At 34.5% G+C, this 25080-nt stretch overlaps 1 protein-coding gene across 19 annotated transcripts in view; it reads right to left on the reverse strand.

Moving 5' to 3' along the window:
* PPFIA2 (PTPRF interacting protein alpha 2) overlaps positions 1 to 25080 on the reverse strand; it is a 476082-nt gene that overhangs the window by 15441 nt on the left and 435561 nt on the right. For 10 of the 19 annotated variants that reach the window (XM_067697441.1, XM_067697442.1, XM_067697443.1 and 7 more), the window contains 6 exons: positions 23058 to 23139; positions 18574 to 18774; positions 11149 to 11211; positions 9868 to 9897; positions 8105 to 8298; positions 4134 to 4231 (listed from right to left, as the gene is read on the reverse strand). In XM_067697441.1, the coding sequence (XP_067553542.1) occupies positions 4134 to 4231; positions 8105 to 8298; positions 9868 to 9897; positions 11149 to 11211; positions 18574 to 18774; positions 23058 to 23139 (668 nt within the window). Of the gene's footprint in view, positions 1 to 4133; positions 4232 to 8104; positions 8299 to 9867; positions 9898 to 11148; positions 11212 to 16813; positions 18413 to 18573; positions 18775 to 23057; positions 23140 to 25080 lie in introns of those variants that run through there. The other 9 variants (XM_067697456.1, XM_067697440.1, XM_067697457.1 and 6 more) reach the window with 3 other exon arrangements.

Below are 25080 nucleotides of genomic sequence, written 5' to 3' on the forward strand. Positions count from 1 at the left end.
CTGTTTTGTATCACTCATCCTTTTGTTTCTTTTCACGTTTCAGGCCAGATATTTTCAACTGATATATCTTTTATTTCATTATTAGTTTCAGTTTAAACTTTCTGCTTCTTAAAATTTCCATTTAATCATTTCTTAACATATTGATTCTAGCTCTTTATTAAAAATTTTCCATTTTGTCACCTATTTTCTTAACACATTAATCACAATTGTTTTAAAGTCCATGTCTGAAAAAAAATCATCCAGGGTCACTTGTGGATATATTTATATTTTCTGTTTTATTCCTTTTGGTTTTCCTCATTTTGCCCCATTATTTGACATGTTTTATATATATATACACATATATATATATGTATATATGTGTGTGTGTGTGTGTGTGTATATATATATATATATATATATATAAATCCCTGACTTTATGACTGAAAAATGCCTCAAGAGGAACTTTGCATAAAGTGTCAGGCTTACTTATTTCTTGTTTCTCCAGGTTCTTGGTTCCTCAAGACCTGGCAGCTTTGTCACCTCTAAATTACAATGTTCCCTCCCCTGTTCTGTAAGACAGGGAAAAGCAGCAGAGAATGAACAGGCTTACCTCTCAACACATTCCTCTTTTTCTCAAGATCATGGCCTCTCAAGGCTCGGGTGTCTTAATTGCTTTCTGCTGCCTTCAAACAGCTGTTTATTGATTGATCTAGTTTTTCTACTTGTTCTTGGTTGATTTAACGTATTCCATTATAGTCAGAAATGGAGATTCCTGAGATTAATTTGTACTCTTTTTGTCTCTACCAATCCATGGTGGTGGTAAAGCATTTGCATATGAATCTGGAAGGTATATATACCTCACATACCTCTACTTAACTCTTTTTGTGGCTTGAACAATTTTATTTCAAAAGAAAGGCCCTAAGTCTCTCTTTGGATTTGGTTTAATGAGAAACATGTGAGGAAAGACTCAAAATGCCCACTTTCCACAATCGCACTACTATATCCTGCTCCAGCCAAAGAATGAATTTCTTCAGGAAGTAGGATGTTTATCGTCTCCCTCTGAGTTTCAGCTCTTTCTTTCCCCATGTCTTCAGCAAAGCAAAGGACTTTGGTAATAATCCTTACTATCTATGGAAATTTTATATTATATATATATTCACTGGGTCTCCCTGGTCAGTCCTAAAGTATATGTTTTCCTCTGAGCATTCATTAGTTTTTCCATTGAGGCATTAGACCTCAGAAAACAGGATGTAAGTTGGTTGGCATTATATTTTGGTTACATTAGTCAGCTGCTGTTGATAGCAACCAATTAGTTCTAACTACTGGTTATACCACACTTGCACTTCAAAAGTTGGGTAGGTATGTATGGTATGTATGGCTGGCAGTATCAGTTCTCCAATTATTTTTACTAAATGCAACATTTAAAAAACTAATGGGGGCTTCCCTGGTGGCGCAGTGGTTGAGAATCTGCCTGCTAATGCAGGGGACACGAGTTCGAGCCCTGGTCTGGGAAGATCCCACATGCCACGGAGCAACTAGCCCCGTGAGCCACAACTACTGAGACTGCGCGTCTGGAGCCTGTGCTCCGCAACAAGAGAGGCCGCAATAGTGAGAGGCCCGCGCACTGCGATGAAGAGTGGCCCCCGCTTGCCACAACTAGAGAAAGCCCTCGCACAGAAATGAAGACCCAACACAGCCAAAAGTAAATAAGTAAATAAATAAATAAAAAGCCAAGCATTTGAAGCCCTTAAAAAAAAAAATAAAAAAAATAAAAAAATAATGGGACAATAGTTCAACAAAAATGTAGAGTTTTCTTTACACTAAATGGATTTGCAAATAGGAAGTATTTGTTCTTTTCTGGAGCTGGATTTGTATTTTGATAGCCTATGACATATTTTGTAGTTACCATATTTCTGTAAATATATGTCTACCAAAAATTCCATTGCCATATCTGTAGTTATTCATGAAATAATAAGTATAAAATAATCCATTTATTTACAGGGTAAAGGTAAATAAGACACTAATACCAAATTCTCTTCTTCAGAACAACACAGTTTTGTTTTTCTTTTCATTTTGTAAATCAGATCCCTTTCTATAAATCTGTTTCCAAGCAAATTTTATGCTCTGACTTTAAAGCTTTGTAAGGATCCTCTTGACCTAAACAATAAATGTCTAGAGATCAGTGTTGATTGTTTCCTAGCAACAAATTAAATGCTTATAGATTTTGATATTCACATGGTCTCTTCACTTCAGAAAGCTGTTTATTAAGGTCAAGGTTAATTAACACTTCAGATAACAACAGAGACCCCTAGGCACAGTCAAGAGTTATTCTTGTAAATGTCGTCAGATCAGTTACAGGAAATGGGCTATTTATGATCTCACTCACAGCTACATCACACATGGAGTTGCCTGTGTATAATCATAGTGAATCCTGGCAGCTTTTCTCAGAGCTACACTCTAACTAGCAATTGCCAAATACTAATATAATATTTGATATAGTGCCAAATCATCTGTCTACATAAGAAGCATTTCATGTGATGAGACCAAGCATAATAAAATCTAATTGGAAAAAATGCTTCAAAAAAGAAAACCAGAAACAGGTATCCCACGGGTAAAATCTATTTGTGTGCTAAAACATCTCTGTTAGGTCAAGCACAGACTTCCTTTTGCTGTCTTTATTTGGCCAATTAGTTCCCAAATTTCAATTCAACTGAACAGCAGTGCTCTAAAAACAACTTGCAATTTCCTGGGTCCCCAAAATAAAGTGAAATCAAATAACCCAATTTTGATAATGGAAGAACACTTTCTTGCTCCTAGGTAATGAGTCAAATGAAGTGTTACAAGAAATCCGTTGTGTGTCTGTCTACTCTCCAATGAACCATATATAGAAAAATACTTTTAATCAATCACCTTCACAGGCATTCAAACCCATTCCACTCTAACTAATGTACTGTCCAAGAACTGCCAAAGATAAAAGTGATTTCTGACAATATTTATCACAAATGAAAATTACAGAAGTCTAAGATAGGTGATCTGAAAGAATAAAACAGTGCTAAACTTTAATATGGGAAGGAAGGGTAACATGTAATATATACTATTTTCATGTCTAAGGTAAGCCCTAAAGGCAGTGAAGATGACAATAAACAGACTCGTGCCTAACTTTGAACAATTAATGTACAAACACTTATTGAATTTGATGAAATGCTTCCATGTATCAACTCCTGGGTAATGGTAAACAGAAATATAAGGAGTTTATTTTGCTTCTACTCAAAATTTTCTTCAAAAAATTTGAGACTTTTTTCCATTAAAAAGTATAAATAGACATAAAAGGGCTTATGATTTTTGCCCATAAAAGTCCCATAGATATTTATATCTTATACCTAATCATTAAATTTTCCTTCAACAACAACAATAATAAAAATAAAGTGGTCTCTAACAAGTATAAAGTCTAACATGTTGTTCTTTTTAAACAATTATTTCCCCTGTATATTAAGGTACTGCTCAACATTTAAAGAGTTAATTACTAAATACAGTACTTTTCTAAAGTCTGTTATAGGAAGTGTCTTATTGGTTTGTACAAACAATAGTTGCAGCAGTTAGTAATGTTTCTAAAATCATTCCTAGCTAAAATTATTAATGGACTAGTCTCATTTATAGGGGAAAATTCCCTCTGTAACTTCTATATAAAAATCCCTGTATAATTTCAACAACTATATTACAAAAATAAAATATCTGGTCACTGAAATAGAATTCAAATGATGCAAACCTGGGATAAACTGCTATAAATAAATTATATACCATGTTTCTCTGAATCATAATGAGAATGTTCTATTAAAAGTCTGACAAAACTATCTATGTGGAGGCATGTTTACAATAAACAGAATATGTAAGTAATAGGTTCAGAGGAATAAATCTCAATTCAGAAAATCAAGAATATTCCCCAAGTGGGATATCTATCTTATAAAGTGATGATATCCTTTTCTGAGTTTTAATCAGAAAAGTAATGAAAAAGAAATAATGATGACACTCTTCTAGCTGAATACTTACGGTACTTAATGACAATTGTAATGCATACAGCATTTTAGGTTCATAAAAGTGAAAGCTAAAAATCCCAGAAAAAAAAAGGCATTTGATATGAAAGAAAGACATATTACCTTTTATTTCATGTTGGCTTGCTTCTCGTCTTCTTTCTAGTTCTTTTCGGTCATAATTCAACCTCTTTAAGCACATAATTCCATATTGTAAACTTGTTCTGTTATTTTTTTTTAAAGGAGAAAACACATTTAGTTTACTCACTAGATGATTAAGCATAGTCAACACTATGCACTACTTCTTCAGGCAACAGGTTAATAAATTCCATTTGTAATTAAATCCTTTAGAATTGGAGGGAATTAAAATTATAGTTATTCTAAGCACACAGTGTTTCTAAGGGGTAAAAAAAAAATATTTTCAAAATAAAATAACCATAGTCTTAAAATTAATCTTGGATTATGCTGTTCATCCACATGTCTTTGTTTTCCATTAGGCTATTTCAACATTGTTTGAAGACAAAGGAACATTTTACTCCTTTGAAAAGAGTCACTATTATGGAGACAAGAAGGAAATTATAAGAAAGGGATACTCTTCTTTTTAGCTGATGAGAAAAATAATATAAAAACATGAATGAGGGCTTCTCTGGTGGCACAGTGGTTAAGAATGACACAGGTTTGAGTCCTGGTCCGGGAAGATCGCACATGCCACGGAACAACTAAGCCCATGCACCACAACTACTGAGCCTGCGCTCTAGAGCCTATGAGCCACAACTACTGAACCCACGTGCCACAACTAGAGCCCGCACACCTAGAGCCCGTGCTCTGCAATGAGAGAAGCCACCACAATAAGAAGCCCGCACACCGCAACAAAGAATAGCCCCCGCTCGTCACAACTAGAGAAAGCCTGAGCACAGCAACGAAGACACAACGCAGCCAAAAATAATAAATAAATAAATAAATTTATAAATAATTAATAAAAAGATGAATGAGTTAAGTGATAACATACAGAATCAAATATCAAAATGAATAGCCACCAACTCTAAGTGATACAGAAATATGTGAAAGGAACAAGTCAGCAGATATTGAAACTCTATGTGGAAAGGCTATTGTGGAAGAGCAGAAAACTGACTGATCCTTAAAGGATCAGGCAAAGGGAGGGTTAGTAAAGGATATGGAAAACCATGAACACAGGATGGCTGATGAAATGTTAAATGTGTGGTGATAGATCCTCTGTCCACAGTGAAGATCTATGCCAGGAAGTTAGGAGGAATAAGATTTTATATGGAGAATGGGGTTACATTAAGGAAAGTTTGCATTCAGAGTAAGTGTAGAACACATCAAGGTGATAAAAATTATTGGACAATTTTCACAGGAGGATAAAAATGACAATAAAAGGTTTTGGTTTAAGAGAGAATAATCTGGAAGTAACACAAGAGTTGGGGAAAATAGGTAATTCTAGGGGACAGGGAAATTAGTTGAAGAAGAAATGCTGTCAAAATAAAGGTCCCACTAAGGACAAAGAAAAGCATGAAAAGAAAATCTAGAAACCAGAGATGTTCAGAGAGAAGAAAGAAGACTTACTGATATTATATATAAAGGATGTGGAAGAGTATAATAGGTAAAAAAGAACCTCTAGGCCTCAAGAACAAACAGCACTGAATATTAGTGATTTCTTAAATGTTTAGAATTATAGACAAATTTAGACATACACATTGGCCAGGCTACTCTTAAGTGCTGGATTCATTTCTAAGCCCTGCATTTTAATAAGAACAATGCTGAGTTCAAATATTTCAGAATCAGAGGAAAATGGAAAGAAATCTGCATTAATTGCTGTTATGGGATAAACTGTGTTTCCCCAAATTCTTACAACGAAGCCCTAATGCCCAATACTTCAGAATGTGACTGTGATGGGAGACTGGGTCTTAAAAGAGGTAATTAAGTTAAAATCAGATCATCAGGGTATGCCTTAATCCAGTATGACTGGTGTCCTTATAAGAGGAAATTTGGACACACAGAGAAACCTGGGAAGTACACACACACAGGAAAGACGATGTGAGGACACAGTGAGAAGGCAGCTATCTGCAAGCCAAGGAGAAGAAACCAATAATGCTGACACCTTGATCTTTGTTTTCTAGATTCCAGAACTTTGAGAAAATAAATTTCTGTTGTTTAAGCCACCCATCTATGTTATTTTGTCATGCTAGCCCAAGCAAACTAATTCAGTGGAATACCAGATAATACTGATGTAAAAACCATCATAGACATTAGCCAGCTTGAGGTTAAACCACTGGGTCTTGCCTAACTTCTGCCCAATTTTTGTATGTAATGTAAAATTGTGCTATAAAAAGGATATATGTTGTTACAACAATGTCTTGTCAGATGGAAAACTGGGCTGTAAAGACAATGGGATGCCATATGCAGTAAAGTATTACTTGCTTTAAGTCAGAGCTAAGCATAGCATAAAGATGAAGCTTGTGTATTTCCCAGAACAAACAAGAACCCTGCCATTTGAGTAATTTTTATTTTTTAAAAAAGAAAACTTGATCTCTGGATGAATCATTTCTACTATAATAATAAAGCAATTAAAAGTTGATCCAGTGAAGAATAGAAAACAGGCACAAGTGTGTCATCAAAAATTCTAATATTTAAAAGTCTATTGCAACCACACAAAATTTGAGGCCCTAAATGTTCAGTGACAGGGAACTCACTACCTCACAACGTGTGTACTATAGAGCAATTGAGAGTGATACAAAGTTGTATTTTCTGTTGAACATAAATCACTCACCCTATTATCTATACCTATTTGTACTAGAAAAGCACATGTTCAAGACAGCAAATATTACTCTATCACATAATATTAAAACATAAGAAAACTTATCTAAAGTCTTCCCTCATCCAAGCTAAATTTCTTTAATTCCTTCCTTTCCCCCAGATTTTTACCACTTTATCAAAAACAATTTAATGTCCATAAATTAATACAGTTTCTTATTGTTATCTCACCACATGATAGGACTTTTATTGTGCCTGCCAATAAACACAGTCTAAATATGCCCTGTCAAGCCATTAACCAGAACTGAGATTTTTGTGTCAGCTATAAATCACATCTTTTTCACTTGAACTGCTTTTAAATCATGAATTCCCCATCCAGCATTTTAATGGTTTTTAAAAAGGATGTTATATTTATCTCTACTAAATTTAATCCAACAGTGTAAACAACTGTGTTAAGATTCAAAACATTTTGATAAATTTGACTGAAGAATCTCAATTATTATCTCTTTATCCTAACTTTAGTCATTAACCTATATGATTTTTATACCATTTTAATTTCCATCACTAATTAAATGTTGGACAGGATGTGAACACAGTTTCCCAAATTGTCTAGATTTATATTTATTAATTTATTATAATAACTAACTGTATATAAAATAATCATAATACAGATTCTGCAGATAACCTACAAAGAGATCAGGCTACAACATAACATTTATGACATGGCATTATAACAACCATTTTTTTACTCCCTAGATGATAAGCAACTTGAAAAACTAATTTTCATTTGCCTTTCATTTATCTGTGCTCTTACCAATGTCTCATAACCCATTCAGTATTTTTTTTCCTGAAAATTAATGTACAAATAAGCAAAAGCACTAAAAGGTTTACACAAAAACAAAAATTTTCTTCAGAAGGGAATTCCTTCTCAAATTTTTTTTCTAGTATATCCCTAAGTTATATAATTTATAACTCCATATATAGTTGAGACTGATGATTTTATTCTTAATAAATAATTTTCTAATATTAAAACATATATAGATACAAATCACAAACATGAAATTTCCTACAGATACAGGGGAAAAAAAGATCTATGCTGTATGAGAATTTTGTACTCTCCAGTTCCATAAACTTTGGGCATGTAATTTGCACCCAGCTCTACATTAGATAGTCCCTGCAATTTGTTGCATAAAGATACTTTGCCAAGTTGATGTACACAGATGTTTCAAAGAGCACATATTCTATATTTCTTAAATATCTTTATGTTCTAGTAATATACACAGTTATTTATTTTTCACTTTAATTACTTTTTGGAAAAAACGTACCGATGGAAACTATCCACCATTTTTAAATGGACACGGAGATCTTTTTTTGTTAGGTGATCTAACATTCTTGCATCTACCAAGCATTCCATAAAATAACTTCTGTATTGAGGTAATCCCAGGCTGGGAAGCCATTCGTTTCCAATCCACTCGTGGTTCATATCTCCATATGCCAGGGTCTGTAGGAAAACCGGACACTAGAATTGTTTTATAGCAGTCAAGTTTCTTAGCCAATAAAATGAGACGGTAATTGGAGGGTATGGGCTATCATTATAATTGATATTTAATTCCTATGGTATATTGAAACAAAGTAGAAATAATATTTAGCCTCTAAATATTTGATTTATTTTGGTACAAAGTGGAACTCTGGGTACATGTATCAAGGTCCTTGCCTAAAGAGAATGATTAGTTTCACTTTGTTTTGCTCAAAAGGAATTACATTTTATACAAATATGCATTTTAATTCAAAAGCTAAAATGAATGATATAATACAAATGCTGAGCTTAAAGATCCTTTCTTTGTATTGATAGATTTATTTAATTCAACTTATTTTATTTTTATCTGTTAGCCAATACGCCACCATTTCCTTCTCTTCAATGCTACTATTACCATTGCCATGGTGTAATGGCAAATCATGATGTCAAAATAGAAACCTCAGTAAATGAATAGAGAAAGGAGGCACAAGGCTAGAGAGATAGAATGCTGAAGCTTTATGTGGCCATTGTTGTTACCTAGGGAGGCATGCAGCCCGTATTCTATAAAAATTGATGCAGTCAGTCTTTCATAGATATCAATCAATACAGACTCTGCACTTAAAGAAGCAGAGCATGATCAAACTCTAAGACAATCTAATTCTTTAATATAACAATATGAACTGATCTTACCACTGTTCTTAAAAGCCAAAATGAAAACCAAAATCAACCATCATCTCTAAAGCAATTTTAAAAAAAAACTATTAATCTCTATTAATTTGACAATGTCTTCTATTTAGTTCCTTATCAAACAACAAATTCACAATTATAACATGTATTTCTAATGAAAATCTAGGTGTTCCCTTTATTTTGTGTGTTCTTAAAAAATGAAATTCTCACTAAAATAAAAACCTAATGCAACCCTAATTTACTCAATGTTTAAATGTAGGTCCTAGTAATAACTACAAAAATTTTTCTTACAGTCAAAGTTTGAATCACATTACCTATAACACACATTAATTCTTTTAGTAATAAACATGCAGAAATGTTGAAAAAGGAACAGCTTCCTTGCAAGCATATATGTTTGTTCAAAGTACAGATGCTTAGCTCATATGCCATCTCAATAAATGGGAGTGACTTCTGACGTGTAGTCGCAAGGCTAACACATGTCCCTCCAACTCCATTTCTCACACACTTTCCATTATACTTTAAAGAATAGGTGATTCCAAATAAGTTTTTTGAAATCTCCCCTCCCCGCTTACAACCAACATAAATGATTCCTGATTAAATATATTCAGGGGTGATTTCCAAGAAATTTAAGTTATAGTTCATTCTTTTAAAGGAGAAATGAAATTTTCCTTTCAAAAGAGGCCAGGTATAAAATGATGATCATCTTCTTTGCAAAATATGGTGATTTTAAAAGACCTTATAATATTCAACATAATAAAGTCAAATACATGATTAGCCTAATTTTAAGCTAAGTGAAGACTTATAATATTATGACATACAATTTTCTTACTTTATATCCTTATAGCCTACTAAATGATATTGTTTTAAAGCACATGAATTTCCTACCTGGGCCCAGCTTCCTTCCTCAGATTCTTTCTGTGTTAGCAGCAGGAAATGATTAATAAAGCAGATAAAGATAAATTAATCTCAAATTAATACAGTGAATTTTTTCTAGTAGAAGCAAAATTGCTTTGTTATTAAAAATGTTAATTAAGACACAGACAAATAAGTACACAGATCCTTATTCAGATCCACAGTAATCAATAGAGCAGTTCAAGGGCAACTAAAAAGGCACCTACACAGTTTCTAATTTATTCTAATTAAATGCACACACATACAACATATGGAATTTTCATGATACATTTGATCTGGTCATTCCAAACCTTTTCTAATTCTTGAAAGTGTGGAATTTTACAAATGTAATAAGTTATGACAAAAATTTCTGATTATATACATACAAATATACGATACATAAATGTGTATACATACATATGATGGATAAATCTTATATAAAGTAAATTAATGGAGTGGACAAAGTAACTGCATCCTTCTAACAAAACTTTGTGGTAATCGAATGGGTTTCAGTAAGAATCAACAACAAACAAAGCTAAACAAGAAAAGACCAAGCACAACAAACTAAAAATGTAATTAGCACACAACATTGGCATTTTTATTCATCAGAAACTAGATAATCAATTTTTCAAAGAGGAATAAAATTAAAAGGACATTAAATTAAAAATAAGTTGCTCATAATAAAATGCATGGCATGCCCAACTTTGTTACTTTAAATGAGAAATGATTATATGTAATATATTTTTAAAAGCTGACAATTACAATGAGTCACGATGAATTTTTTAAGTCTGTGCTTTTAATACTAAATGAACACTTTGCATGCGGGTGGGAGGAGGAAGCTCTGTATTTCAGAATGGTAAAGTACAAGAAACTAAATAATTATATTTAAAATGAGTATTCAATCTACACATTCTATTACAAATTTAATTGGGCTTGGTAACATGCATTACCTGTGAATATGTTCAATTTTAAGTGATATTTGTTATCAAAACTTTCCAATGTTGCAAAATGTATAAATAAGTGTCATTAAATTCTTGATTATTGTTTGCATGTTACAAACTCTTATATTAACCACATTATGCCAATCTAGTACGGCTTCATTTAAAAATGTCTAGGGTCAGTGAAATAAAACCATAATGAAAAATGTTAGTTATCATTGCATATTACTATGTAAACATACCCCATTTACTCTGATCTACACAAACAAAATAGCTTTTCCATCCAAATAGCAGCAAAATAACTTTCTTCATATTCAACAAAGCTGTAAAGACTAACCGTTTTTGCTGGAGCTGCAAGATTTTCCATTTCTTCATGGGTCACCCAAACGTTGCCTGAAGGCTAGTGAGGAGGCCCAGAGGGAAGCAGTGGGATCCATGGGAGGGAAGCAGTGGTAAAGAAGAAACGCAGCACCACTGTAAGTTAATGGTACCACAGTAACATGACCATGCTCTTGCTTCTATAGCATGCACAAGAGACAGCATTGCTAGTTTCTCATAGCTGTCTTTTTCTTCTACTTCAAAAGATTAAATAGAAAGAGGCATGCTGTGAAGCTCACATGTGATAGATTTAAAATGATACTTCTGTAATTATTAATCAGGAAAAAGGCTTAATCAAAATTTGCATTTCAGTGGTATGCAGCTATTGGATCCACTTTTTGTAATCATGGAGAACTGAATAAATTTGATCTGTAGAAGAATATTTTTATTTTTTTCTTCAGTAAACAAAGGCACATGTATTTTGTTGTGTTATTACCTATATTTTGTTCACAAAGTTTTAATTCTTCAAAGTCCTTGGAAAGAGAAAACTGGTTGTAAATACAAAGCTGAAAGCTCTATCATAAACTGTGTGGAAACCAATATCAGCTTTTCCCAAATGACCGCTTCCTTTTACAGTTCAGTAAATATGTTGTTTTCCTATATTCTTATAGAGAAAAAAGAAGAGAAATGCTATTTTGGAGTTAATAATAGGTATTTTTCCATTAAATATTGTCAGAAGTCACAAAACCTAGGTTTCCTAATTTTTTAGCAGTATCCTTCACTATTATAGATGTAAAAGGAAATTTTCCCTCTAGCAGGCATTATTCTATTATGAAGTCTCATGTGCCTTCTAAATAAAACAACCCATGATGTTTGTTTTATACACTGAAGTATTAATACATACAATTTCTAGACTAAAGTCCACTTAGTAACATACAGATCACTGGGAACCACCTCCCATCAAATTCCACCATTTTACTGGGAAATATTTATGAACATTTCAATGTTGTCCAAGCACATCAATTCTATAGTTACAGTGGAATTTAATCTTATGTATTGCTTGTTACTTGTTTTGGAAGGGGTCTAGTTTCAAAGAATTGGAAGTAGCAAAGTTGATACCCCGACGTAAGTCATCACCATAATTCTCTCTTGCCTTTTCTACCAACACATAGTACCATGTTGACTTATTTTCTATCATAAATAATGTAATTTAATATAATTTTTAAAATAACTACATATAAACTAAATTGATGAATATAATTTGACATAAGATAAATCTCATGTATAAGAGAGTTACTCATATATATAGTTGTGTAACAAAACAGATTTGAGTAGTAAATATTTATAATAAATCATATGGGCATAAAATCTCAAAGGATAAGCATCATATATATGTAAAGAATTCTCATTCTCCTACCATTTTGGAATTTTGAGCATATATGAATTTTTTCCTAAAAGATAAAACCATGCACATCTGTAAAATATACTGAGAATACAGCAGCCATCCATGTCATTAAATGCCCCTCCCTTCTATCCCTAGGTTCCAGGAATGGTGCTCATTATAAAGAGAAAGTTGTGTATGAATATATGAATCATTAAATCATTTGGCAGAAATTGCTTTTACTGAATTTTTGAGCCGTGTACTATGCTAAAAATAATTTTGCAATCATCTGTCACATTCCCTTTACACCCAGTGACAACAGTGTTTTGCCTGAGTGGCTATACTGTTTAACGTGAGCTTCAGTGATGGTTACCTGAGAGGAAATTCATTTAAGCCAGATTGTTTTACAATGATTTCTAAGGATTCGACCTTGATTGTGAATCCAAACAATGAAGATCTCCCTCCTTCTATAAGAAACTTGACCAGTATTATTTCATACTAGAATACATACATGTATAATCTCTTTCACAGGTTAAAGTCTATATTTGCCAGTCTATCACCATATTCTGGGGTGAGTAGGACTCTGCAAGCTATGGCTTTATCTGTATCTTTACATGCAACATGAGTATATATCCAGGGCAATTTTCTAAAATATGGTTACGAAACTTTCTGAAGTTGTAAGTTAGCTGTTCACTTATGCTCTGCAGTTTTACTTCTGAGAAGCACTGCCTGCTCTAGAGTCTTGTAAAGTAATCCATAAAATGACTTCTAAACAACCCAATCAGTTAGGCATTAGTTGAGGTTTTAACAAGTTTATTTTATAAGCAAACCCATGTGTAGTAAGTCAATTATTCAGATTTATTTCTTTTTACCACCAGTTTAAAAGATGGAACTTTCAACAGGGTAAGTCATAAAAGGGTGCTTTAGAGCATGAGTGTTTCAGAGCATGTGTGTGTCTGAGCACATCTTAGAGAATAGCTAGAGTGGGACGCTTTGAGCAACCAAGGGACTCTGGTGCCTTGGGTCCAAGGATAAAGACAATGCAAAAAGTAGCTTGGAAAAGCATAAAGGACAAGTATCATATAATTTGGTTGTGGTTTTCTGAGAGCCGCTGAAAATCATTTACATCAGTCCACGCTGCAACCCCCAGTATCTGAGCTGGAGAATGCAAACCAGTAGACTTTTTTTCTTCTTCTTCTCTTCTTTTTTTTTTGTGGCGAATACCATTTGAGTCTAGCAAGTGATTTCTAAAATTTTAACTATCTGGAAATTTACCAAATTATAATCAAGAGGCTTGAGTTCTAGCAGTGCCACTTCTCAGTAACTACCCAGGACATTTCCTAAACCTCTCTAAATTTTAGAATCTACATCCATTAAGTAGACTAAAAGTGCATACTCATACTAGAAAAAATACAAATAATTTAAAATTATGATGTAATATATTCTGATACAGGGCTGGGACTAGGATGAGGTAGGTGAGGTGTCAAGGGGGCTACATTTAAAGAAGCACTCACTTTCAGGATCATGCAAGTGCAAGGTCGGTACTGACAGTGAGTGCCTCATTCAATTTTATTTGAGGTGCCTTGCTGGCCTCACTTTAGTCCAGATGGAGTAGAGTATTCAGATAGTATTATCAAATGAGATCTAGTAGGAAAATTCCTAAAGGATGTTGAGAATTAAAGCACTTAACTAATTAAATCATTTAGGACAGAATTATGATATAAAAATTAATATTAAAATGAGTTTAAGGAAAAAATGAGTTTAAGGGATAACTCATGAAAATTAATTGGAGGAAAATAATTCTCTTGCTGTCAGAAATACAAAATAAGTAAACCAGCCAGACCTCAGAATAATCCTAAACTTTATCTAGCTAGAAGTAACTTCTGTTACTACATAAGTCATTTTGAAGAATTTTTTATTTTATAATTGAATTACAAACTAAATTAATTTGAAATTTACTTTTCACTTTCAAAATGGCCTAGATTCACATTTTTCCCTTATCTGAATTGATATGTCTCACCATAAGAAGAGAAATATTTCTCATTATAATAAGACTAGTTTTACACAATTATATTTCATCTTATTTATATTAAAGGTTGAGGCTTAGGAGGTTAGTAATAATGAAAAGTGGAACCAAAGTAGACTGGAAGAATGTTGCAAAGAAGAAGGAAAACTGGTAGAGTTCAAGAAGCAGGAGAGTACACTTGTTAGGAGCATAGACTATGGGGCAAAACAACCTGGGGTGTGACCTTAGACAAGTCATTTAACCTCTCTGTTCATCAGTTTTTCCCATTTGTAAAATAGATGTCAAAAAAGTACCCATCTCATAGCATTGTCCTGAGGCTCAAATGAGTTATTGCATGTAGAACACTTAGAACAGGGACTGACACTTAGTAAGTACTCCACTGATGTTGGCTGTTACTACAATTTCACTAGAATTTTCATTAAACAATCTCTACCCAAGTAAATCTTTAGTTTAATAAATGCTATTTTCCCCGTACATTGTGCTGAAGCCTATCTTATGCCTTACGTGTCTGCTCAAATTTGCTGAATTCTATGTTTACTAAAGATCATTTATATTTGTTCCCAAACCTGTCTACTTCCACTGCACTTTTTAAAAAATTAGGCAATTTAAATAAATATTACATAGAGCCAAAATTAAATAAACTTGGCTCATGTATGAACACTAAGTTGAATTATTTGGAAAGACCAGATAAAGGTAAATCTTAAAGCACATTGTCAGTGAGATACAACTTCAGCAAAGTCTGGGGAAGAATTTGTAAATTTCCAGGAGAATTCTGTGCTCACATAGCTTTTCAAGTATCTTCAAGTTATCACTTTAAAAAGAAACTCAAATTTTAAAAATTGAAGATGTTTAATGGATGAAGTTATCAAATAAACATAATGTGAAACTCCAGGCATTGGAATTATACTCAAAGAAAAGTCCTAGGGTTTCATCTAAATTTGCAAATGCCTGAACATTTATATATTTTTACTTAAGATAAAATATTTAAAGTATTTATTTATTCTTTATGACACACCTCTTTAACCAAATATTTCAATTACCTGATAGATATCTCCATCTCTATTCTATTTTGTAAGAGGCCTTCTACAGTAACTGTAGCTTAGGAAGAGGAAACAGAAAGCTGGAAGATTAGGGCTGGCCCAAAGATATAATAAATGTAAATAATATAATAATAATAAATGTAAACATTAGAATTTTCTAATGTTAGCCCATTTCGTCTAGACAGAAAAGGAGGGAGAGTTCTGTTCAGTTTAAAAAGAAAAAATCTAAGTATCTTGTTTTTTCCTCTTAGAACTTGAGTGAATGAACAATGATACATCTTTCTTAGAAACCAAACCCAAACCTAAACACATGGAAAATCTTGTAGGATCAGAACTATGTGCAGTGTTCTAGAAGACATGATAACATTTCTTAAAAAAAACAAAAAATAAAAAAAAACAAACCAACTCCTTTTGAATTTTCAAAGTGTGAATCCTAGTATATAATTTTAGGTGAAGACTTTAAAATGTTTTCAGCTTCACTTTATGCAGTGGATTAATTCCTAGAAATTCACATGTAGTTTTTTTGCAAAGCAAATCATATTTGAACTATATTAGAAACAAGTAAATGCTTCCATGTAGATGAAATAAAAGAAATAAAAAGCACTCAGTAGATTATTTTTAAAGCAAATAGAGACAACTTATCTCTTATGAAACTTGCATCAATATTTAGCAAAGGGCATATGTCTTCTGTGAATAAAGAGCTTTTACACATTAGTAAAAAAATGAATATTCCTATAATCCTATAGAAAAATGAAAAAGGTTATGAATAGGTAATTTATTTAAATGCTAAAATAAATAAGCATATGAAAAAATTTAACTTTACTAGTAATTTCTAAAATGTAAATTTAAGCAATGTAATCATTAACATTGACAAAGGAAAAAAAGGACTATACAATACAATTTGACAATTAAGGTTCAAAAGTAATAAGAATATAAATGCCCTGTATACAAATATTGCTATGGAAATTACTACAGTTCAGTTAATGCAATAATATAACTACTTGCTTATCCACTATGGTACTAAAAATACAAAGAAAATTGTTAAGTAAGCAAAACGTCCAATATTAGGGACTTGGTTAAATAAATTACAGCATTTCCATTAAGGAGCTATGCTGCAATTAAAAATATTACAATTGCATACTTAATAAAATGGAGGAAATATTCCTGCTATATTACTAAGTTTTAAAAGTACAAAATAAAATGTTATGTGAAAATAATTCAATTTTATAAAATGAGAAAGAAATAGAATGAAAAGGTCTCTATCAAAAAGTTAATAGTGAAAGTATTAATAATTTTAATAATTAATTAACAATATATTACCTGTCTTTCAAATGTTAATTCCTCTTTGAAGCCTTATTCAACCAGAAGTGATTTCTCCTTCCTTTGAATTCCACGGCACTCTGCTTCTATCTCACATTAAGGAATTAAACTATGTCATCTTCTACTAAACCTGCTGGTGAACATATCTTCCTTTTCTTAGTTTGATTGCCCTCTCTGTAATCAGGGCATACATATCTCATATCCTCTATAATGGTGAGTAGAGTGACTTGTACAATCATCATTTTAAGATGCATATTTACTGACTATTTACAATTTGCCAGGCACTGAGTGAAGGCCTGGGGACTATGGAAAACCTGATAATATACTTGCTTGGCCTAGTGTGGGATGAATCAAGAAGAGAAAATTATAAAATAGCTTTTATAAGTATACGGAGTAGTAACTCAGGAAGGGAAGAAAACACAGACTTTGGGGCTTAGTGAAAACTCTTTAGAGGAAGAACATGCAGGAATCATTAGATGAAGGATGAGTTGGAGAAGAATGGTGATCTTGGTCAAATGGTGATTGGTCAAATGGTGATTTGACCTTGTATTTCTAGCATTGGAATCTAGTGCACTGGGAAGGAATACAAGAATATATGTAATAAAAAGGGGGGGCTTCCCTGGTGGCGCAGTGGTTGAGAGTCCGCCTGCCGATGCAGGGGACACGGGTTCGTGCCCCAGTCTGGGAAGATCCCACATGCCGCGGAGCGGCTGGGCCCGTGAGCCATGGCCGCTGAGCCTGGGCGTCCGGAGCCTGTGCTCCGCAAAGGGAGAGGCCACAACAATGAGAGGCCCGCATACCGCAAAAAAAAAAAAAAAAATGAAGCAAATTTCTCTAATTTATGGTCTGTGTTTAAGACCATGTGTAAAAATTTATACTCAAGTTAGCTTTGTGCCTGAAAACTGAAATAAAGTAATATCACTTTTCTATCTTTTGCCCACTATTCAAACTTACCTCATTCTTCCATATTTTATTATTTTGCATAAGACATGGGACCAGAAAAATCCATTTAACAACAGAAACCATATCCTTTATCAGCAAAAGATATAATTTGGGAAAGGACTAAAGAAAGAATGAATATTATTTGGGAGTTTTTCCTCTGTTTGAATTTGTCATCTGGCATGCCTTTTTTTAGATATTTTGTTCTTTCCTAATATTAAGATAGGGATGAAATTATGAGAGAAATAGGGATTTATAAATAAAAGGCAAACAGGTTTTGAAGGAAGATAATCCACTTGATATTTATAAAACATTAAATACTAAGGTAATTTCATAATTATGAAAACTGCTTAAGAAGTAGTGAGTCTAGCATTACATCTTCAAAAAGTACTAATGCCCTATTGCTCATCTCCTGAGATGCTGGATTACATTAAAAAGAAAAATTCTGAAAAAGAGTAAACTCTTGGTCTTGTTGCTTGGGAGAAAAATCTAAACTTTAGTCTAGAGGCTAGCTCAAAAGTCTATCTTGGTTGCAGGCTTCAAGTCTGATAGGAATCACAGCTCCTCAGTTGAAAACCTATTAAAAGTAGCAGCAAGGTTAATGGAGAGCAAGCTAAATCTCCTCAGAATAATTCATGCTGACATTGAAATGTGTGCTGCCACAGTTTTGCTCTGTGGACTTGGAGGTGCTGCTATTCACCCAGCACTGGGAGAGGGAAGGAGCACAAATGGACTCACAGTTCTGGATGTTGGAGGAGCTGAAGGACTGGTTAGGGAAACCATCTCCTGGATTGCTAATCGGAGCTTTAAGCGATGCAGAGGATTGCTGATTCCAATTTCTCTCTGGATCTCAGTGTCTGATAAAGCAGACATAATGGCACCGCTCTTCACATTGGCTCGGCAGGCTGCCACATACCAAGCAGGCATTCCCAACCAGAGCTGTTAGATAGGGAAAAATACATACCCAGGTTATAATAATAGCTAACCATTAACAATGTCTATGCGCTAGACATTATTTTAAGTATCTTACTTGTATGAACTCATTTATTACCACACCCCATGAAAGAGATGCTATTATTTTTTCCCCAGAAGAGACAGATGCACAAAGACATTAAATAATTTATTCAAAAAAACCAGTTAGGCAGTAATGGAAACAAAGGTTGGAAATGTAGACTTCAGGGTCTGCAATTTAACAACTAATTTATATTATTAGGGATACATATAATGGCTGCACCTCACCAAATCTCCTCTTGAGTTTAAGGACAAGAACAGCTACAAGCTGCGTTTGGTAAAGGCTCAATTAACATTTGTTTAATAAACGACTTCAGTTTATAACTCTCCTTTGGAATTCTGAGTGCCTTTGATCAAAGGCTTTAATGTGGCTAATCCACATTTCCAATCTCTCTACCTATAGGTGTATGAACGCAATTAGATGCTAAATATGAAAATACTTTTTGGAGAATGAAATGCTGGGCTAATGGAAGAGGCTAACATTATAAACATCTGGAAAACATTAGCTAAAGAGAGTTACAAAATGAATATTGCTTTAGAAATTAGGGATTGTGATTCTTCAGCTTTGCTGTGAGGCTCTGGAAAGACAATTGAATTGGTAGTGCAATGAGCACAGCATAATGCCTGGCATATTATCTGCAGCACAGGGTGAATGCACTGTGTTGTAGCATCTGAATTACATACACTTAAATAAGGAATATTCTTTCCAATCCTGCCCACCCCTCCTCCATCATTAGCTATGAGTAAGAAACAGGCACATGCAAATGAGCAGTTTAAATCTTGGTTTTAAACAGCCAAAATACTGATTTTTTTTGTTGTTGTTGTTGATTTTATTTGTTGATATGAACAGATTGAGTAAAAGGAGAGAGCATGAGAGTGAGAAAAAGTGAGAGAGTAAGAGAAGAAAACCTATAAATCATCAGTATACAATGCCAAGAGCTCTGGATCAAGAATCAGAAGGCTTGGGCTCTCATTCCTTCCTTGTCATTGGCAAGTCAAGTCCTCTAAACCTCAGCCTTATTTTCCCCACTTGTAAAATGGAAGGGATTCGGCTTTATTATTTCTAAGGCTTGGTGTTACGCAGCTTCTAAGATGGCTCCCAATGATCTCACTTCCTGACATTCCTGCCCTTGTCCTCTTCCTCTGAGTTTGGGCTGGACCTCGTGACTTACTGTAATGAAAAGACTATGATAAAAGTGATGGGATCTGACTTTCCAGATTAGGTTATGAAAAGACTGTGGCTTCATTCCTGCCAGTCCTCTCCCCCTCTGTCTTCTCCGAGCTCTCGCTCTGGGGAAAGCCAGCTGCAGGGCTGTGAGTTGTCCTTTGAGATGCCCACATGGAAAGGAACAGATGTCTCTGGCCAACAGCTAGCAAGGAACTGAGTCAGCTTGGAATTGGATTTCCCCAAGTCAAGCCTTGAGATGACTGCTGTCCTGGCTGACACCTTGCTTGCAGCCTTGTGAGAGACTTTGAACAGAGGCGGTAGCTAAACCATGTCCAGATTCCTGACCTACAGAAGCCAGGAGGAAAATAAATGCTAAGTGTTGGGATAATTTGTTACATGATAATAGGTAACACTGATTTTTTTTTTTAATTAAAAAATTTTGCCATATTAAAGGGTTGCTTGCCTCTGTAGAGGAAACACAAAAAGTCAAATCTTTCAGTCAATGTGGCCTGACTGAGATAAGAGAAGGAGAGAGGGGATATAGGTACAGTGCATGACTGAATATAGTATCTCCTACAGGTTAGGCAAAGGAATTGACCTTGCCTTGACAGACATGATTAGCTATGACAGAAGATGGGACTTGACTTCATAGTTTGTAAACTCAAGTTGTTCAAAATAACTAAACATCTAAATATACCTTCACTGGACCCTAAAGATTGTCACCTCTTTTCATCTCCTCTATGCTAAGATATTTGGATTTCCACACTGGTTAACATTACCCAAATGCTTGCCAATACATGGTTACCAAGGTCATCCCTGATTAGACTTCTACAAAGTTTTTGGTGTCGATAAATGGTGTGTGAAGCATCAGACTTATTTGTTCACATCACTCTTAGCGGGCTGTGCACTGAAGGAGATACTAAAGGAGGTGAAAGTTAAGAGCCCTCATTCACTGGATCACCCACCTCATTCATCTTGTTTATTCCATTGTATAATTTCACTTATTATGCAACACTGGTTTCCTTGTTGTTCCCTGGAAACAGCCCAGGCCTTTTTCTGCCTCAGGACCTTTGCATCTGCTGCTCCCTCTATTTGAATGCTTGTCCCCTCTATCTTCACATGCCTTACTCTCTCACATACTTTAAATCTTTACTCAAATGTCTCCTTCCCTCTGAATGTCTCTTCCCCTCCTTCCCAGAACAGCAAGCAGACATTCTTTATCCCCATTCCTTGCCTTATTTTTTTTTCCATGGCACTTAGCTTCTAACATACAGTGTCATTTACTCCTCAATCTGTCATCGCATGAAAGAAAATAAGCTCAAGGAGGACCAATGTTTCATATACATACTCTGTTCAGAGGTGCATTTGAAGCATCTAGAACAAAGTCAGGTGCCAAAGAGGTGCTCTGTAAATAGTTGTGAAGTCACTGCATAAAGTCATTTTATAAAGTCACTTTACGGAGCACATTATGAGCAATTTCTGCATGCTCAGGATAGTTCTAATTAGCACAAACTTCACTGCCTGTCATTTCCTAGCCCCTTAATGTCAGTAAATCTGTTTTGTTTTTTTTTTTTTAATATATAAAGGATTTGTTCATCACTTGCCAAAACAGCAGTTAACTCTCTGTCAAACTGCAGCTCATTTTACTGGAGTGAAACTGAACAAAGAATTGCTCTCAGTTTTTTTTTTTTTTTTTTGCTCTCAGTTTTGAGGTGGGCTTTCTTAAGCATTTTGTCTTATAATTGACTTTTAAAATATAGTAAGTTGAAAGAAATATTTGGAAGAAGCAGCTCTGATCACTAATAAGCTAAAAATTCCCTGACTGATATAAAAGAATAAAATAAAGCAAGACACAGCCTTCTTTCACTCAGTCCAAGAAAAAAATGCAGCATGTTGTTATATTTATCTGTATATTATTATTTTTTACACTCAAGTGAGTTTTGATTGTTCCTTATTGATTAATTCATTAGCTCTGGATGTGATATGATAATGAAGGTGGACAACTTTATAATCCCAAACCTTTTAAAACAATGGGTTTTAATTGCCTCTGCCAAGCAAGAAAAGTTCATACAGTCAGTCCCTTGGTACCCTCAGGAAATTGGCTCCAGGACACCCCATACCAAAATCCGCAGATGCTCAAGTCCCTTACTGTTGGGCCTCGGTATACACAGGCTCATCATCCTCGGATTCTGTCTCGGATTGAACGTGTTTGGTTGAATCCATGATGGGGTACCCATGGATAGGGAGGGCTGACTGTATTCTTCTTTGCCTTGACATCAGCATATCCTAGCAGCTACCAACAGCCCGCACTAGAGAACTGAATGGAAGGGGCAGTGAAAACTATTGATAAGTGGTATGAAGGGGCCCTTCGTGGTCAAATATGTACTTCGTTCACTGTCCTGGTCTGCTCCTGCTGCCTCCAAGCTGATCAAGTATGAACTCACTTTTCCAGACCCTTGTGTTATGCAGGAAATGCTGAATGTAATTTTTGTTTCATTAAAACATTCAGTCTAGACACAGAAGGGAATAAGGGAATGCATCTTCTTCTGCATAGCTCCAAATGTCTAAATCTAGCTGGCCCCTAGTCTTAAAGAACTAGGTTCAGGAATTATACTACAAGCAAATGAACGGCAGCAATATCTTGGATAAGACAGAGTGTTAAATATATGGAGATGCCTCTTCTCTGTTAACCTGCTGATGAGGAAGGGCTCTGGACTGATGTACTGGGACACATGTTTTCTTGCAACAACAGAAGTATCACTCAAAAACCGTTTCTTGATTTACTCTAGATATGAAGAAGATAGAATTTACCAAAACTTTCTTTTATCTCACAGCCTGCTTCCTTCTGCCACAATCGCAAGAAAACATCAGAGTAAAATCACAAGAATGCCCATGGGTCCCTAGATGAAGCAAATATTCTCTTTATAAGTTATTCAAGACTATTGGAAAACTAGGATGTCAGGAACCGGTCTTTACTTGTCTCTAAAAATACTATCAAGTTAGCAGTGATTGGATTAAGAGCCTTCTGGTTTAACTCTCTTACCTCTAACCACGCGACTACAGTGGGCCCATCCCACTGCGCAAAAGGTAATCCCTTTCTCCGAGCTTCTTCTAGAAGTTCATGCCTGAAGTATACAGCAAAGATTATTAGTCAGGTAATATGGGAAAAGACGGCTGTGATTATTTTTAATCACAATACTTTTTAAAAACCCAATAGTCCTTTATAAGCTTTTTATGAGTTAATACAGAAATAACAGAAATCCTTCTTCCTTTGAATAACACATGCAAATCATCCATTGATTTTATTAGAAATGAAACACTGACATCTAAAAATAATTTTCCCCAACACTTATTCACTAAAATTCAAACATTAAATGTTAATGGACTAAGAAGCTGAATTTTATTATCAGCAAATATCATATTCCTTAAACAAGAAACTGGCCCACATATGCGTGTTCTGGCATGCACTACAGGATCTAAATGAGTTTTCTTCCACCTGTCTTGCCTGTTTCCCTTATTATTTCAGTAGTAGATAAATGCCTGTTTATAGAGGCAGAAGATCAAGTTGGTCATTTTAGCCCCATTCAAGTGAGATGCTTGATTTTAGTATGCTCTCTGGGTCCAGGTGGCTATCTTAGGAGTCAGCTTCTTGTATAGACTACAGAATTACTTCTCATTTGAAGAGAACTCCGAGGTAAATTGACTTCCATCACTACAAAGCAATGTAAGGTGTAAAATTCAATAGTACACTTGTTTCCATGTATAATCACTACTGGTTTTAATGAAAGCAAAACATCTCAATGACAACAAATGGTTGTTTCTGATAACAAAAAGTTGTAAAGAACCTTGACAAATGCATCTTCAATCACTATTTCTACTACTGACCCTTGACATCCATCTACAAAACCAATTTCAGATCGCTCATGATTGAAATAGCAAGTTTCTGTTTTCTTTGAAACTCAAATTGATATATACCTGGCCAGGACTAGATTGGAAAATATATTCTCTATTACTTAGATGCACTGATCCTACACACACATTTTTACACATATTGCTTTATGTTGACTGTGTGTCTTTCATGCTTAGGAACTCCAAAATGAAGCATTTAATTATTTCCTACTACCAACTGATTAATTGTTTATTGTGGTGGACTATAATATGTTAAAATATATGATAAAAATGTCTTTTAACACAAAAGCTTTCCGTGTCTGTGATGGATGCTACCAAAAAAAAATGCAGTGTGACAAAGAAACAGGGAGGCAAAACAAAAATTAAAGTTATAGTAGATGAAGAGACACATAAATCAACTGCTCTTTCATTTCATGGGATAGCAAAGAAGCATGTGTAAGCTATTCAGCACCTGGGAAAGGGAACAGCAACACTGGTGCCATGAATCCAAGGTGAAACTAGAGGGACTCCCTCACCTGGCTTGCTCTACCCTCACCCATTCCCTCAGGCTTCCCAGTGACATTCCTTCATTGAATACCAGATTTGAATAGCATAGTCTCACTGTGACAGATATATTGACAGAAATGGGTTGAAGGGTTAAACAACCAACCATCAGTTACTTATTGAGCACCTATTGTGAGCTTAGACCTGTGGAAATACAGACATGCACCCAGTTTTCCAGGAGATCCCTGGTTACATAGAAAAAGCAAACACATGAAATTGTTTAAAAACGTAGTACAATGCACAATTACATGCCAAAACTCAGTGAGGCATATTCTGAGGGTGAGGGTTTTGGAGAAGGGGTTAGTAGCAATGGAAATGATCAGTGAAGGCTTTATAGCAACTGAACTGACTTCGAAGGGCTGGTGGGAAGGAGTTACAGATGATGTTCCAATCTGGATGAGCAGTAAGGGTGGATGGGCAGAGGCAGGACTGAACACAGAATACGTGCAAGAAAATTTAGAGTAGGCTTCCACAGAGCCAAGAGCATTATTGAGAGTTGTAATATTATATCCATTAGGGAAAAAAATACTTCCAGTTATGTGACAGGTGAGTGGCATTAAAGGGGAAGAAACAAGTACACATTTACAACTGTTTTTTGCTACATTTAGCAAAAA

This window comes from Pseudorca crassidens, chromosome 11, assembly GCF_039906515.1.
Source record: "Pseudorca crassidens isolate mPseCra1 chromosome 11, mPseCra1.hap1, whole genome shotgun sequence".
NCBI lineage: Eukaryota > Metazoa > Chordata > Mammalia > Artiodactyla > Delphinidae > Pseudorca > Pseudorca crassidens.